Source organism: Miniopterus natalensis, chromosome 1 (assembly GCF_054644295.1).
Source record: "Miniopterus natalensis isolate mMinNat1 chromosome 1, mMinNat1.hap1, whole genome shotgun sequence".
In the NCBI taxonomy this organism is placed as follows: Eukaryota; Metazoa; Chordata; class Mammalia; order Chiroptera; family Miniopteridae; genus Miniopterus; species Miniopterus natalensis.
Genome location: NC_142081.1, coordinates 41,946,683 through 41,962,950, shown reverse-complemented (window position 1 = coordinate 41,962,950; position 16,268 = coordinate 41,946,683). Strand labels below are relative to the sequence as shown.

The 16,268-nt window shown below is 38.0% G+C and overlaps 1 protein-coding gene across 1 annotated transcript in view; it reads left to right on the top strand.

Annotated features, from left to right (window-relative positions):
- The first annotated feature begins 1,736 nt into the window (after positions 1–1,736).
- TRIP4 (thyroid hormone receptor interactor 4) overlaps positions 1,737–16,268 on the top strand; it is a 52,777-nt gene continuing 38,245 nt past the window's right edge. The window contains exons 1-5 of the mRNA XM_016208598.2: positions 1,737–1,837; positions 5,556–5,725; positions 7,601–7,734; positions 11,139–11,351; positions 13,008–13,086. Coding sequence (XP_016064084.1) covers positions 1,737–1,837; positions 5,556–5,725; positions 7,601–7,734; positions 11,139–11,351; positions 13,008–13,086 — 697 coding nt within the window. The remainder of the gene's footprint in view (positions 1,838–5,555; positions 5,726–7,600; positions 7,735–11,138; positions 11,352–13,007; positions 13,087–16,268) is intronic.

Below are 16,268 nucleotides of genomic sequence, written 5' to 3'. Positions count from 1 at the left end.
TTAATTTAAATGTTTACTTTGAGGAAGTGCTTTTCCTTTACAGTTAAATAAAACACAGAGATCTGTGGTACAAATCCGAAAATTTCAAAGGCCTAGGACATTAAGAAAAATTGCAGTATGCATGATTAAAATTTCTGCCTGAGTATATGAAAGAATATCTGTAAGTCATGTTAAACAGTTGTGCTTGCTTTGCTCAGACAGAAATTCGTTTTAATAAATGATGATGATTGTAAATGATATTACGTTATATTAGTCATTACAAACTAGAAATTACAATCTTTAGCATGCCTTATTAAAAAAGAACATTTTTATTCTTGAGTACCTAGTAATTTCATCATAATATGTATGATGTATTAAGTCTTACTGTAAATAAAACTGAAGTCATAGTTTTTGTCTTTAAGAAGTTAATATTTTAGTTGTAGGGACTGAACAGATAAAGAAACAGGTAAACTTTTTGGCTATGTTATAATTAGTATTAAATGCAGAGAATATTTATGAAGAAACAAAACTTGTACCCACTAGTAATGGACATTCACAGAATATTTTTAAAGCTAGAATACCACGTTTTTCCAAATTAATAAGACAATTGAAACACAATGTAAATCAATACACTTATGATTTTGATTATTTACGGTAATGAAACCAGCATCCAATTAATGTAATTACTTAGTCTAAATAGCCTAATGGGAATGAGGAACCTATAAATGTAAAACAAAGCCAGCCAATTAAATGTATTAACTATATCAAAAGACATTATGCTCTTCAGAAAAGTCTGGCTAAATTTTCCCGAGTGGACTAAGGAATGCAAAACACCTTTAAATCTGGTCACCGTGCGTTGAAATACATACCTTCAACTTCTGTGGGGATTTTTATCACTACAGTGATCTTCATCACTACAGAGAATTCTTGCGGCAGATCTTTAAATCCAAATCCCAACATCTGTTTCATTGAAGTTTTTTACCCCCTTGCGCTTGCTGAGTCGTCTTGGCCCTCCTGGGAAACACCTGGCTCAAAAGATTAAACAGAAAGAGGTTTCAGCAGCGTGAATCTAGTATTAGACTACTGCGGGGACGGGGACGGGGACGGGGACGGGGACGGGCGGGGGGGGGGGCGGTATTAATACAACCACTACCACTAGAGCAAACCCTTATAGTGCTTTACCTTAGCTTCCCAGTTTTTTTTAAAATATATCTTTATTGACTGTTCAGAGAGAGGAAAGGAGAGGGAGAGAGAGAGGTAGAAACATCAATGACGACAGAGTCATTGATCAAGCCCGCAACCCGGGCATGTGCCCTGACCAGGAACCGAACCCTGATCCCCTGGATCCTAGGTCGACGCTCAACAGCTGAGCCACGCCCGGCCGGGCAGCTTCCCAGTTTTTAAGTGGTTTCCATAAAACCGACTATTTAAAATTGGCCCCTCAATTTGGGTTATAGTTTTGTTTTTCCTAAACTGTAGCTTTTATAGGTATTTGTACTGTCTTAACAAAACGCTCCCTTCTCGAGTCCTACGTCTGACAATGCGGAAGAATTTCGCGCTGATGCTCTCAACTACACTACGCCGCCAGGCAGCGGGAGGAGACGCCCAGGTGGGAGGGATCTGCGCTGGGGGCGGTGCCCTCGCGCGGGGCGGTGCAGCCTGGCGGAACCTGCGCGCGCGAAGTCGGTGTTGCGAAGGGAACTAGTCCCGCGCCGTACTCGAGGCTTCCTCAGCCCAGCTGGTTCCGGCTGGGGAAAATGGCGGTGGCTGGTGTGGCGTCCCGGGAGCAGCTGGTGAGCTGGTGCACCCAGCAGCTGCGGAAAACTTTTGGCCTGGATGTCAGCGAGGAGATAATGCAGTAAGACCGGTTCAGGTCTGAGGCGGGAAGGAGCTCTGTGATGTGAACGGGCTGAGCGAACCGGGAAGCAGGGAGGACTAAAAAGTTGCTGAGAATGAAGTAATGTGATAAGAGGGCTGTTTGTTAGTCTCTGGGCGCCGAATTTTGACCTTCGGGTTTATTGTTTAGTTTCCGGAATAGGGTGTCAGGGTCCACAATCGGCCGGTGGGGCCTTTTTTCCTAGGAAAAATGCTAAAATCCTGTAATTAGAATTTGTAAGACTGTCCCGGGAGCCAGCTTCCTTCTAGATTCTGGAGAGAAGTGGCAAGCCAAATTGTCTTTCCAGAAATCCCTTACTCTGAACATTTTCGTTTGCCCCATCTGGCTTGTGTCAAATAGACCTAGGATTTAAATAGAGGCGGCGTGGTGCGGTGCAAATAGCTCCTGATTTACGAGTTCCAGGTTCTAGTTTCTGTTGTCATTTACTAGTTTTGGAACCTTGGACAAGGTAATTTCCCTTTCTGTACCTTAGTTTCCTCATCTGTAAACTTACTAGTAGAGCTTATCTTATACTATATGATTTTTATGAAATGGAGGTGGTGACGTGATTAATCTGTTTAGCTAATTTGTTTAACAAATATTTGTTGGCTACCAGCCAGGTGGTAGAGCAACAAAGAAAATTGCTACAATTGAGTTCTGCTTGTTGAAGATTCCTGAGGTGGAGGAAGTTCAGGGTGTTGTGGGAGCAGGGAGTAAGTGACTCTTTCAGATTTGAGGAACTGCCAAGTTTACTGCAAGAGATGACTTTCACCGGAGAACTAAAGGATGGCTAGGTGGAGGAGCAATGTTCAGGTGGGAGGGAAAAACTTCCACAAAACTTGATCAAATGAAATAATGAGACTTTTTTTGGTAATATACCAAACAAAAAAAGTCATTCAATTTTTAAAAATCGAGGCTATATATATATTTTTAATCCTCATCCGAGGGTATTTTTTTCCATTGCTTTCTAGAGAGAGTGGAAGGGAGGAAGGAGAGGGGAGAAAGAGAGAGAGAGAGACATTGATTGGTTGCTTCCCACCCTGGGGTGGGCTGGAACCTGCAACCCAGGTACCTGTCACCCTTCAATGCTTCCGCCTATGCTCTAACCACTGAGAAACACCCACCAGGGCAAAAATTGAGGCTCTTTTCAATGGATCAACAATGAAGTACGGAAAATACTTCACAGCGTCAGGAAAATTTTAATTCTCATAAATTGTGGTTTAAAAGCTTATTTTACAGGCTCTGACTGGTTAGCTCAGTTGATTAGAGCATTATCCCCATATGCCAGGGTTGGGGCACATATAAGAAGGAACCAATGAATGCATAAATAAGTGGAACAACAAATCAATGTTTCTCTCCCTCTTTCTCTAAAAATCAATAAATAAAAATTTTAGAAAAACTGAGACTTACTGATACCTATAAGTATTTTTTTAAAAGCTTATTTTGCAGACTTAGATTTTCCTTGGTTAAACTTATCCACACCCTTGAAAGAGGAGTGATCAGAAATTTGTTTTAAAGTTGAAGCACTAAGTATGGTTAAATACCCGCTTGCATTTTTAAGAATTCATAAATATAAGTTATACAAGAATTATTCAAAACTTAAAATAAGCACTAAAGCTACCTATAATATAACTCTCTTTAAACCATGCATTAGGTTTTTACTAGTTATTGTACAACAGCCATGATGAAAGCATTTACTGTGTAAATTTGCTGTGCCATGCCTGGTATCTGAGAATTACCCAGGTGTACTATACTAGTCTGGTAACTTGAATAATTTGACTTGAGTGGCCTGAAATTTTTAAAGAGACAGCAAAGAGCTCTTACTTTCCTAATCAGTGACACATTTATGAGACATCAAAAGCCACAGTCTGCACTAGTTCATATTTTGGTTGACATAAGATTTGGTATATTAGACATTTGAGTGTATGTTGCTCTTTATTATAATTTATTAAATAGTTAAAATGACATTTATTCAAATGTTTCACTTTCCTAGTGGTTCGAATACACCAGGGTTAAATGATCCCTTGAGGTTCCTTGCAGCACTGTGAGTCCTTAGTAGCAATTGATATTTTGGGGGCGAGAGGCCTCCATCAGAAGGACTTGGGTCCCCAATAGCAATTGATTTTTTATGGGGGCTGGTAAGTTTGGGGATCAAGTTGATTAACCTGTAAAAGTTCTAAAAATGGTTGTCTACCATTGATGGGACAATTGCATGATGTTTTAAATTTAAAGGGTATAGGATTATTAATTTTTTTTGTATCTCATACTAGGTATCTGAATTATAGTTTCTTCGGATCTGATAATGCTTTCATGGTCCATTATCTTAAGTTATCAGTAATTTTTTTTCACTTCTTCTCTAATGATGTGCATATTCACTGTGCAATAAACTAAAAAAAAAATTTTAAGGAAGAAGCTAAAATTGCCATAATATCACAATACAGAGTTAACCACTATTTCTCTTATAGTGTTTTTTCCTATGCATATTGTAATACATTTTCCAAACATATTCATTGTAGGGGAAAAAGAAAATAAAAACAAACCCAAACTCTCTTTAATCATACCACTCAGTGATAATCATTTTGGTGTATAACTTTCCATCCTTTTTTCTACACAAAGTGGATGGATATACACATTTCCTTTATAGCAACTTGGATCATATGCCTATCCTGTTATTTCACTTACCATTATATGAGAGCATTTCCTCAGGTCAATAATAATTTTTCAAAAATTTCACTTTTAGTGGTGGCATATTACATTTTGTAAAGTCCAAAAACTTGAGTTCTTTTGCCCCTTCTCCATGAATGGATGTTTTCAGTAACTTCTGGTTTTTCACTAATTTAAATAATTATGCAGGTAACTTTTTCGCATAAAATTTTCTGTGTCTCTATTTCATGTAAAGTCCTATAAAGGGAATTATTGGATTATTTTTAAGACACTTTAAATATACTGACTAGTTTCTAGAAAAGTTGTACTGACTTATACTCCCACCTCACTTTTTAAGAACCCTTTATAAAATTTCCTTAAATCACGCATACCTTGGAGATATTTTGGGTTTGATTCCAGACCACTGTAATAAATCGAGTATTGCAATAAAGCAAGTCATAATCTCTCTTTGCTGGTGAAGAGTCTTACCTTCAGTTTGTAAACACCCAACACCTGTGAAGCACAATAAAACAAGGTATGCCTGTAGATTTTCTTATTCTGATGTGATGCTAATCATGATTTATAATTTTTAAGAATGTTAAATCAACTGGTTAATTTTTAGTGTATATTCATATTTTTAGTGAAAATGAAGAGAAATTTTAGGTTTTGCAATATAGAGATTAGGTAATTTGTATTGTTCCTAGGGAAATATAATGATTACAGATATGTAGTTATAGTAAGTATTCTGCCGCCTGTATTTTAATAAAAATAAAAATAGATAATATTCCTGTGTTAAGGGTAGCCCCACAAGCCTATTTTCAAAACACTGATTTGGTTTTAGAAATGCAAGAAGATTGTGAAGGTTAGATTATGAACTGCTTGAGGTCAGGGTCTTTGTCCTAATCAAATTTATATCTTTAGCATCTAGGGTAGAATTTGACTCAAACACTAATGGATTAATTAATGATTTTTTTACTACTTTGATCTCTGTTACAATCATTGAAAAACATAGTGTAAGCTACCCTTGTTTCAACAACTTATATCTTTACTTCCTGAGGTATGTTTTTTCAATTGAGAGTCCTGAAGAGATACGAGAGTATGTTACTGACCTCCTTCAGGGAAATGAGGGCAAAAAAGGTCAATTCATAGAAGAGCTTATAAACAAATGGCAAAAGAATGACCAGGAGTTGATTTCTGATGCTCTTCAGCAGTCCTTCAAAAAAGATGGTAAGTTAATGTAATTAAGTAAAGATTGACATATTGGTAAATGGGCTGGTTTCTAGGACTTAGTATTTTTGTCACTCTGTATTTCCTCATAGCTAACTTAAGCAGAGTCATATGTATACATATTTTTAATTCAGTTCCTCTCAATCTGTGAAGAATATGGTTCTAGGTAAAACTTTTTCAGCTTAGAAAACATCACAAAAATACTGTTTGCTGATATAAATGTGGCTTCAGAATAGTTTGAAAAATTTACACATGGATTAAAGAAACACTTTTCAGTTATGTGCATACCTGGATGAAGATAAATTCTGACCAATTTTAGTATAAATAGCATTTAGAAGTAACTCTTTAAACAGTACAAAAGATGAGTGTCAAACTAAATAATCTAACTCATTATTATATAATCTAAAATAATCAGATTTTAATTTAACTTCTTTTTTTTTTAATATGTCTTTATTGATTTAAGAGAGAGGAAAGGAGAGGGAGAGAGAGAGACAGAAACATCAATGATGAGAGAGTCATTGATCGGCTGCAGCCCACAACCCTGGCATGTGCCCTGACCGGGAACCGAACCCCCATCTCCTGGATCCTAGATCGATGCTCAACTGCTGAGCCATGCCCGGCCAGGCTAATTTTACTTCTTAATCCTAGCCAGTAGTCTTTATCATTGACTACAGTCTAGAAAATAATGGTTTAAATTTAATTCTTGTTTGAAAGGAAAATATAATTTAAAAATCTGCCTGACTTCATGTCTTGACTTTAAATATTAAGCATCACTCTGGCTGGGTTGCTCAGTTGGTTAGCACGTTTCCACATGCCAAGGTTGTGGGTTTGATCCCTGGTGAGGGCACATACAAGAATCAACCAATGCCCAACCAGGCGTGGCTCAGGGGCTGAGCATTGACCTAGGATCCAGGCAATCGGGGTTCGATTCCCGGTCAGGGCACATGCCCGGGTTGCGGGCTCGATCAATGACTCTCTCATCGTTGATGTTTCTATCTCTCTCTCTCCCTCTCCTTTCCTCTTTGAAATCAATAAAGATATATTTAAAAAAAAAAAATAAGTGAATCATTGACTCATTGACTTTGAGGCAAATTGGATTTAGATGACTTGAGGTGAGACAAAGAGCAAGAGAAGGAGATTATGGAGAGAGAGAAAAAAAAGAGAGACACCCTTAAAATGTAAAAGATCAGCTGTTTGGAGGCTTTCACTCTTAGAGACTTATCTGCTCTGCAACCTTCTCCATTCAGAACCCACATCCCTGCCAGTTTGCCTTGGCATGGCTTAATGAAGGAAAATTGCCAAGTTAAGCTGCTGAGGTTTCATTTACCATTGGGCAATATTTACATCAAAGGATGCAACTTAATTGGTGAAGCTCCAGGCCAAAGGAGAACTATCTTTGAACACATTAACCTTCCAAAAAAAAAACAAAAGAATCAACCAACAAATACATAAATAAGTGAAACAATGAATCGATATTCCTCTCTCTCTCTTTTTCCATCCTCCTCCCCTTCCTCTCTCTAAAATCAATAAATAGCCCGGCCAGGCGTGGCTCAACGGTTGAGCTTCGACCTAGGATCCAGGCAATCGGGGTTTGATTCCCGGTCAGGGCACATGCCCTGGTTGCGGGCTTGATCCCCAGTCACGCGCACGCAGGAGGCAGTCGATCAATGACTCTCTCATCATTGATGTTTCTATCTCTCTCTCTCCCTCTCCTTTCCTCTCTCTGAAATCAATAAAGATATATTTAAAAAACAAAATCAATAAATAAAAAATTAAATATTAAGCATCTTCTCTGTTAGCTATTAGTTCACCAATAATTCTACTATTATCAAACTATGTGTGTACATATATATATTTTCTTCTTCTTCTTTAAAGAAATTTTAGATGGACAGAGATTAGGAGACCAGCTAAAGAGGAGCAGGCGGAAAGGGAGAAACAGACAGGAAGTTCTGGCATTTGCTGAACCTGACACGACCGTAGAGGTCAAAACACCTTTTGATTTGGCCAAGGTAAGTGCTTATAAAATGAATTTTTTTCTGGCTATATGGAGAAAAGGAAATGACTGTACAAAGTGTACACAATGGTCTAGAATGGCGATTTTTCAACAAATGCATGAATTTTATGAAGAGAAGGTGATAATTCTATATGGCATTTTTTTTGGCCACCTGATTAAATAAGTATTATAAGGACATCTTAGAGATGAGATTGAGATTATATATATGATGCAAAATATTTAATGAAGTGCACTAGGGCTTTAATTTCAAGAACCATGGAAAATGTACATATACATTTTATTTTTTAAAGTAACTAAAGTAATTAGAAGTACATTTTAAAAATTGTATGTTCTATACAGTATTATTTATAATATTAAAAATTTGAACTGACCTGATTGTTTAGCCATAAGAGAAAGATTAAATAAATTATAGTTCCCTGCCCTGGCCAGTGTTAGAGCATCAGCTAGAGAACTGAAGGATCTCAGGTTTGATTCCCAGTCAAGGGCATGTACCTGGGTTGCAGGTTTAGTCCACAGCCTGGGTCGGGGTGTGTGAAGGAGGCAACCAATCCATGTGTCTCTCTCACATTGGATGTTTTTCTCTCATCCCTCCCTCCTTCCCTCTCTCCCCTTCTCCCTCCACCTTTCTCCCTTCCACTCTCTAAAGAAATCAATGGAAAAAATATCCTCGGGTTAGGGTTAACAATAAATAAATATTCCCTCATTTGATAGGATACTATGCAGCTAATAAAATTATTCTCCAAAATACAGAATTTGGGAAAATGTTCATCACTTTTAGGTTTGTAATCCATCTGAACATTATTTTGAGTAATTTTTATTTTACTCTTAGCAATAAATATACTTGTTTTTAAAGTAGAAGAAGTATATTTATATGTGGGTGTGAATATACATTTTATCAGTAGTGACTGCAGATATATAGAATGTTATGGTAAATGTAAAATAAAAACAGGAAAATATTTTATGGTTAGTATGATGAATAATGGATGAAATTTTTTAAGCTTTATTTCATAATTTTAAAATAAATATGAAATAAAGTATGATAACAAACTTTTAATAAATTTTTAACATCTAGGACAGAAAGTTGTTGAAAACAGCATGAGAACTATTATCTATGTTTTCTTCGTTAAGTCAATTTTCTAAGAGTGCTTTTTAAAAAATTCTGTTTTTAAATAGTGATAAATATTTTTACATTTATATATGCCAGTCCTTTTAAGTATTTCTTTTTTTATAATTCTTTAATCTTTTAATTTAGTTAATCCAGTCCACATTAAAGAATCCTGCACTGGCTATGTGAAATTCCTATTGCTATAACCTAGATTTTTTATAATCTAGATTTCTAGTGTGGCAAATAGCAGTTGTACTTTGACAGAGAATTTCACTATTTATATTAATGGTCCTTATGGATAAGGTGTCTTGATGCTTGCTGTTAAGTGGGTTTCATAAGGTAAATCAAAAGCTGGAGGTTACTCTTAAGTTTCCAGACTTGGGTAGGGAAAATCTTCAAATTAATAATGATATAAATATTTCATTTTTTATTTCTTAGTGCGTTCAGAGCATTTTGTCTCTCAACAACTTGTTTCTGAGTCTATGTTTTGTCCTTAAGTGTTTTGTACTTATTAAGCAAACTTGGAAAATAAGTTTGAAAAAATGGTTTATCCCATATACAGTAATTTCTCATTAAAGCTGCAGTGTGTACTGAATTAGTGAATATTGAACTTCCTATGGGAAATGCAGGGTTAGATTCCTGGGAGCCTCTGGTCACAACAGTTCCATTAGCCAGTCAGTTCATAATCTTATTTTATGTGTATTTCTCTTTAAAGACACTTTATTTAATATGTGTTGTTGATTCATTAACATTGACTCATAGCCAACAATACTATAACTCATGCATGAAGATGCTTATTTATAAGATGCCTATTTTCTACATAAGCCTCCTTGTGCTTAGGAACACTAGATGGCACTTGAGCACTATGCATGGGGTGGGCCATTTTAAGTGGTGAGATCACCAACAAAACAAAAATGCAAAGAAGTGGCACCAAATAGACTAAAAAATACTTGTTTACTGTACAAGAGCTGAAATAAGAAGGCAGACCATTGCCTTTTTTGATCTTAGCTAGAAATATGTGCATTTGGTGACTCAAATTTATTGCCACTCTGTACATGTCCATGAATGATTGTGAAGGTATCTGAAGTATTGATTTTGGGGTTACAAATAAATTTCAGGCAGATTCACAGATCTGGAAGTACCAGTAATGATTATCAAACTGTACCTAAAAATGGATCTGTAGGTAAATCTATCTTCAACTTCTACAGGCAATTCATTTGGTTATTTAGAAATTTTTATTGCATGTCTGCTATATGTCAAGAACTGATTTAGGCATTAGAAATATAGCAATAAACAAGATACATTAGGCTTTCTTGCTCTCCTAGAGTTTACATTTTAGTGGTTCAGAGGAAAAGTGGAAAAGACAGTCAAAAAAATTTTTTTTAAATAATTATAGATTGTAAATCTATGAAAAATGAACAGTGCTGATAGGTAGTAATTGGTTGGATGGGTGTTAGTTTAGGTAGGCTGTTTATTTATTTATTTAAATATATCTTTATTGATTTCAGAGAGAGGAAAGGAGAGTGAGAGAGAGATAGAAACATCAGTGATGAAAGAGTCATTGACTGGCTGCCTCCTGCATGCCCCCCACTGGGGATCGAGCCCAAAACCCGGGCATGTGCCCTGACTGGGAATTGAAACCTGATCGCCTGGATCCTAGGTCGCAGCTCAACTGCTGAGCCACGCCACGCCATGCCACGCCACGCCAGGCTTGAGTCTATTTTTGAAAAATTTTATTTATTGATTTTTAGAGAGGCAGAGGAAGGGAGAGAGAGAAACATCGATTTGTTGTTCCACTTATTTATGTATTCATTGGTTGATTCTTATATGTGTCCTGACACAGGATTGAACCCACAACTTGGCATATGGGGACAATGCTCTAACCAACTGAGCTACCCAAACAGGGCCTTATTGAATCTATTTTTATCGATTATTCTTATTTTAGTCATATTTCCAAACCTATGAATATCACCTGCTTTTGGAGGCATTTTTGTTTCTTATGATTTTCAATTTAGCTATGCTTAAATATGTCACATAATCAGCTTTTACTGCTACATCTACCTCCCACTGGCTGTAATAGAGGGCTGAAAAGGTAAGGTATATTAGAGGCTTTTTCTAGACCATAATCTTTCCCTAGACCCTTGATTATAATTAATTTGTATTTCTCTCCCTCCCTTCTTTTCTGGCTCCTGGTGTATAAGTTATTGTTGAACAGAACTAAGGTTTTCTGTCCTTTGATTATTTTCATTGTCATTAATTATTTGGTGTTATTTCTGATATTCTTGTACAATTAGGCACAAGAGAACAGCAACTCCTTAAAGAAGAAGACGAAGTTTGTCAGTTTATACACAAAAGAGGGACAAGACAAGCTTGCAGTCCTCATCCCAGGTCGCCACCCTTGTGATTGCCTGGGCCAGAAGCACAAGCTGATCAATAACTGTCTGATCTGTGGGCGTATAGTCTGTGAACAAGAAGGTTCTGGCCCTTGCTTATTCTGTGGTACTCTGGTAATTGTTTCTTTTCTATTTTGTTTTACTACTATGCTTTGGTTTAATAAATAGGGACATTCACATCTTAGTACTCTCTCTTTCATAGTAAATTTCTTCCCTATGATATCCAGTAAACTGTCGTAGCAGGAATTTTTTAGTCAAAAATCCAAGCTTATATCCTAGTAATAAGGCCTGTTAGTGAGAAGGGTTTTGAGAATACATATTGTTGAGAAATCGAAGTCTTGTGTCAGATAAACTTCAATTCAAGAAAACTTCAGAGCCTAAGATTTTTTGTCATAATCTTTGGATGTGGTTCATATCCCCAAGGGAACAGAACCACTGTGACATAATCTTTGTGTCATTTGAGCTTTTGTTTCTAGGACACCTCCTCTTTATAGCTCTGCATTGTCTGAGAGAATGACCCCAAGAGCGTAGCAGTAATGACTCTCTTGCAAACACCCTAATGAGTTGTCTAAAAACCTTATTATGCCAGCCCTGGCCAGTATGGCTTACTTGGTTGGTGCGTTGTCCAATGTACCAAAAGGTTGCCTGTTCTATTTCTGGTCAGGGTACTTACCTGAGTTGTGGGTTCAATCCCTGGTGAGGGCACATGTGGTGATGGGGGTGAGCAGCTGATCCATGTTTCTTTCATATATTGATGTTTCTCTCTTTCTCCCCCCCTTCTCTGTGAAATCAGTAGAACATATCATCTGGTGAGGATTTTTTAAAAAGCTTATTATACCAGTTGAGCTGGCTGGCATTTGGTGTTAGTGAAGGAATCTATTTTATATTGCTTTGTTTTACCTTCTCTTTAATTGATTTGTTTAGAGCCCTTAGTTTTTCCGTATACTTAGAGAACAAGCTGATAGAAAATGGATGACCTGATAGATGTAATGTCTACCATCAGAAATGTTCCGAAAATGGCAGTAAATGTCCTCGCATATGGGACTTTCTTTAGAGAAACAACCTACAGCTGCTGGCAGAAACTCTGTGTGCCACCAAGGCAACTGCTAGGAAGTACAGTAACATAAAACAGATTGGCCTTGAAGCTTTGCAGTTTTATAAGCTTAGACTGAAACTGTTTTTAAGTAACCCCTTCTTTGCTTTCCTTCTTAAAATTGCAGTGACTTTATAATAACCAGAACTTTTTTTGCTTAATATATTCATTATTTTATAATGTTCAAAGGCAAAGAAACAAAAATATATAGTATAAAAGCTAGATTAGATTTCACAGACTGTAATTTGCTTTTATCTCTGCTTCTTTTAATAAGATACCTGCTTATAATTTCTCCTGTAAGATTTGGATTTCATGACTAGAACTGGAAGGCTTTTTTAAAAAGAAAGTATTGAGTATTTTTTCCAGTATTCTCTATGGCAAATCTTTCTCCTTTGAAAATAGGTTAGGTTTATTTTCTTTTTTAACTATCAAGTCATTCAGTGTCACTTGCATTGAGATCAGTTTTTTGTATGCTTCATGAAAGAAGGGAGAAATGGAAAGAGTGGGGCAAAACTTATTTGAATATATATTTTTTGGTATATTTGTCAGGATAAAAAAGTACGAACAGTCTCATTTTTTTATTGCCATAGCTAATTTGTAATTTTAGGTTACTTTGTAGTATATCAAGCAAATAACATAAATAACTATTGGATCATGTGACTTCTATTACTTTATAGGTATGTACTCGAGAAGAACAGGATATTTTACAACGTGACTCAAACAAGAGCCAGAAATTGCTCAAGAAGCTAATGTCAGGTAAGCAGCAATCTTCTGATTGGATTACTGTGGTGACGAATACATTTTGTTCTATCTGTGTTTATATCTCTTCCTCATATCCTGGTATACAAGATGTAGTTTATTCACTCATTTATTCTTTTTTTTTTTTTTTTTTTAAATATATCTTTATTGATTCCAGAGAGAGGAAGGGAGAGGAAGAGAGAGATAGAAACATCAATGATGAGAGAGTCATTGATCGGCTGCCTAGCCCGCAGCCGGGGCATGTGCCCTGACCGGGAATCGAACCTTGATCTCCTGGATCCTAGGTCGATGCTCAGCCTCTGAGCCATGCCCGGCCGGGCTTACTCATTTATTCTATAAGCATTTTTAAAAAATGATTAGTAGAACCACATAACATTGAGCAAAAAAACTGTTAATAGTAATGGATTATAATCCAATGAATAATGTATATCCCAAATTAACTAAATGAGGGAGAAGGAACAGCTCTTTTTTATAGAAGACTTCTAATTAATAAAGTGAAGGGAGACTTCTGGTCAAGATAGCAGTGTAGGTAAATGCAGTACTCACCTCCTCCCACGATATCAAAATTACAACTAAACTGCAGAATAACCATCATTCAGAACAACCTGAAATCTAGCTGAATGGAAGTTCTACAATTAGTGAATTAAAGAAGAAGCCACATTGAGACTGGTAGGAGGGACAGAGACACAAAATGGGCTAATCCCACACCCGCTTGTGGTGGGTAAAAATTGGGAGACATATCTCAGCTGCAGAGGTCCCCCCTGAGGAACAAGGGGCCCTAGCCCCACACCAGGCTCCCAGCCCAGGGTTCCAGTGCCAGGAAGAGAAGTCCCCATGACTTCTGGCTGTAAAACCAGTGGGGATTCATGCTGAGGCTAGATGGCGGGCTGCTGGAGTCCCAGGCAGTTCCTTTTAAAGGGCCCATGAACAGACTTACTCAGAATCACTCCCTCTGAGCTCCAGCTCTTGGGCAGAGGCTTGAAAGGCACTAGAAGAGAAACTGATTTATCTGGCATCAGTGCAAGAGTGGGATGGGCTAGGGAGGGGGAAGAGCTTTTTGCCAGACAAAAGTGCTGGCAGAGGCCATTGTTTCTTTGGTGAGTCCCCCCCACACCGGAGCCAGCAGGTGGGCACCGTACCTGAGACTCCATCAACCTGGTTCATACTGTTTGCCCCACCCTGATGATTCCATGAGGTCCTGCCCTACCCAACTTTTGGGCCCACCCAAGCTGTTTCCACTAGCTTTTTCATAAAAATAGCCTATCTTGGCTGATCCTTCAGATTTTCCTGAAATCTCTCACACAAGCAGCCTCTAGCCTCATGTGTCCCATACCTCCCAGGCCCAGCACTAACAGCATCTGGCCTCAGGTCACAGTTTAGCCCTGCCTGGGCACCTCCAGGCCCAGCACAAGTAGCAGCCATCTGCAGATTGCTTTGTAGTGCATACTGGGTGGCCAAGGGCAGAACACAGGTGGTAACTGACCTTGGCCTGCACCTCCTGGGAGACCCCTTAGCCAGCACACCTGGTGGACAGCTTCAGACCACATGCAAGCACAACCCCTCCCACAAGCAACACACTCAAGGGGTGGACTCAGTGGACACCAGAGTTCCACTGAAGTAATTCCTGATCTGTGGGCTGGAACCCTGCACAGCTGATCCTCCACTGTGGTCACATCCAGTCCTTGTAGCTGATCAGTCTGAGGGTAAACTCTTCCCGTTGACATGCCAACAGCAGTAAAGGCTCAACCAGAAGAGGAGGGTGTACACAACCCACATGAGGGACACACCTTGAGTGCCCAGGTTGGGTGATCAGGGAGACCATGCCACTCTACCCTACAGAACACATACCACATTAGGCCACTATACCAAGCCTGGAAAATGTAGCAGCTCTACCTAATACATAGAAACAAACATAGGGAGGCTGCCAAAAGGAGGAGACAAAGAAATGTGTTCCAAATGAAAGAACAGAACAAAACTCCAGAAAAAGAACTAAGTAAAATGGAAGTAAGCAACCTACTAGATGCAGAGTTGAAAACACTGGTTACAGGGATGCTCAATGAACTTAGAACTTCAGCAGCATAAAAAGGGACCAGTCAGAAATGAAGAATATACTAAGTGAAATGAAGAGTAATTTACAGGGAATCAACAGTAAAGTAGATCAAGCCGAGAATCAAATCAGCAATTTGGAATATAAGGAAGCAAAAAACACTGAATCGGAACAGCAAAAAGAAAAAGGAATCCCCCCAAATGAGAATAGTGTATGGAGCCTATGGAACAACTTCAAGCATATTAATATTTGCATCATGGGGGTGCTGGAAGGAGAAGAGAGAGAATAAAAAATTGAAAACCTATTTGAAAAAGTAATAACAGAAAACTTGGTGAAGAAAATAGATATACAAATTCAGGAAGCACAGAGAGTCCCAAAAAAGATGAATCCAAAGAGGCCCTCACCAAGACACACCATAATAATGCAGAAGGTTAAAGACAAGATTAAAGGCAAAAAGAAAAAAGCAGTTAGTTACCTACAAGGGAGCTCCCATAAGATTGTCAGCTGATGCCCGGCCAGGCATGGCTCAGCGGTTGAGCGTCGACCTAGGATCCAGGCGATCGGGGTTCAATTCTGGTCAGGGCACATGCCCGGGTTGCAGGCTCGATCAATGACTTTCATCATTGATGTTTCTATCTCTCTCTATCCCTCTCCTTTCCTCTCTCTGAAATCAATAAAGATATATTTAAGAAAGAAAAAAAAAAAAGGGTGTCAGCTGATTTCTCAACAAGCTTTGCAGGCCAGAAGGGATTAGCAAGAAATATTCAAATTGATGAAAAGCAAAGACCTACAACCAGATTACTCTAGGGGGCAAAGTTATCATTTGGAATTAGATAAAGAGCTTCCCAGACAAAAAAGCTAAAGGAGTTCAGTTAGATAAAGGAGTTCATCACCACCAAACCAATATTTTATGAAATGTTAAAGGGTCGTCTTTAAGAGGAAGAAGAAGGAGGAGGAAGGGGGAGAAGGAGGGGGAGGAAGGAGAAGAAGGGAGAAGAAGAAGGAAGAACAACAATAAAAACTGAACAATAAAATGTCAATAAATACATATCTGTCAACAATTGAATCTAAAAAACAAAGAAATAAGCAGAACAGAAACAGACTCGTAGATGCAGAGAACATTTTGGCAGTT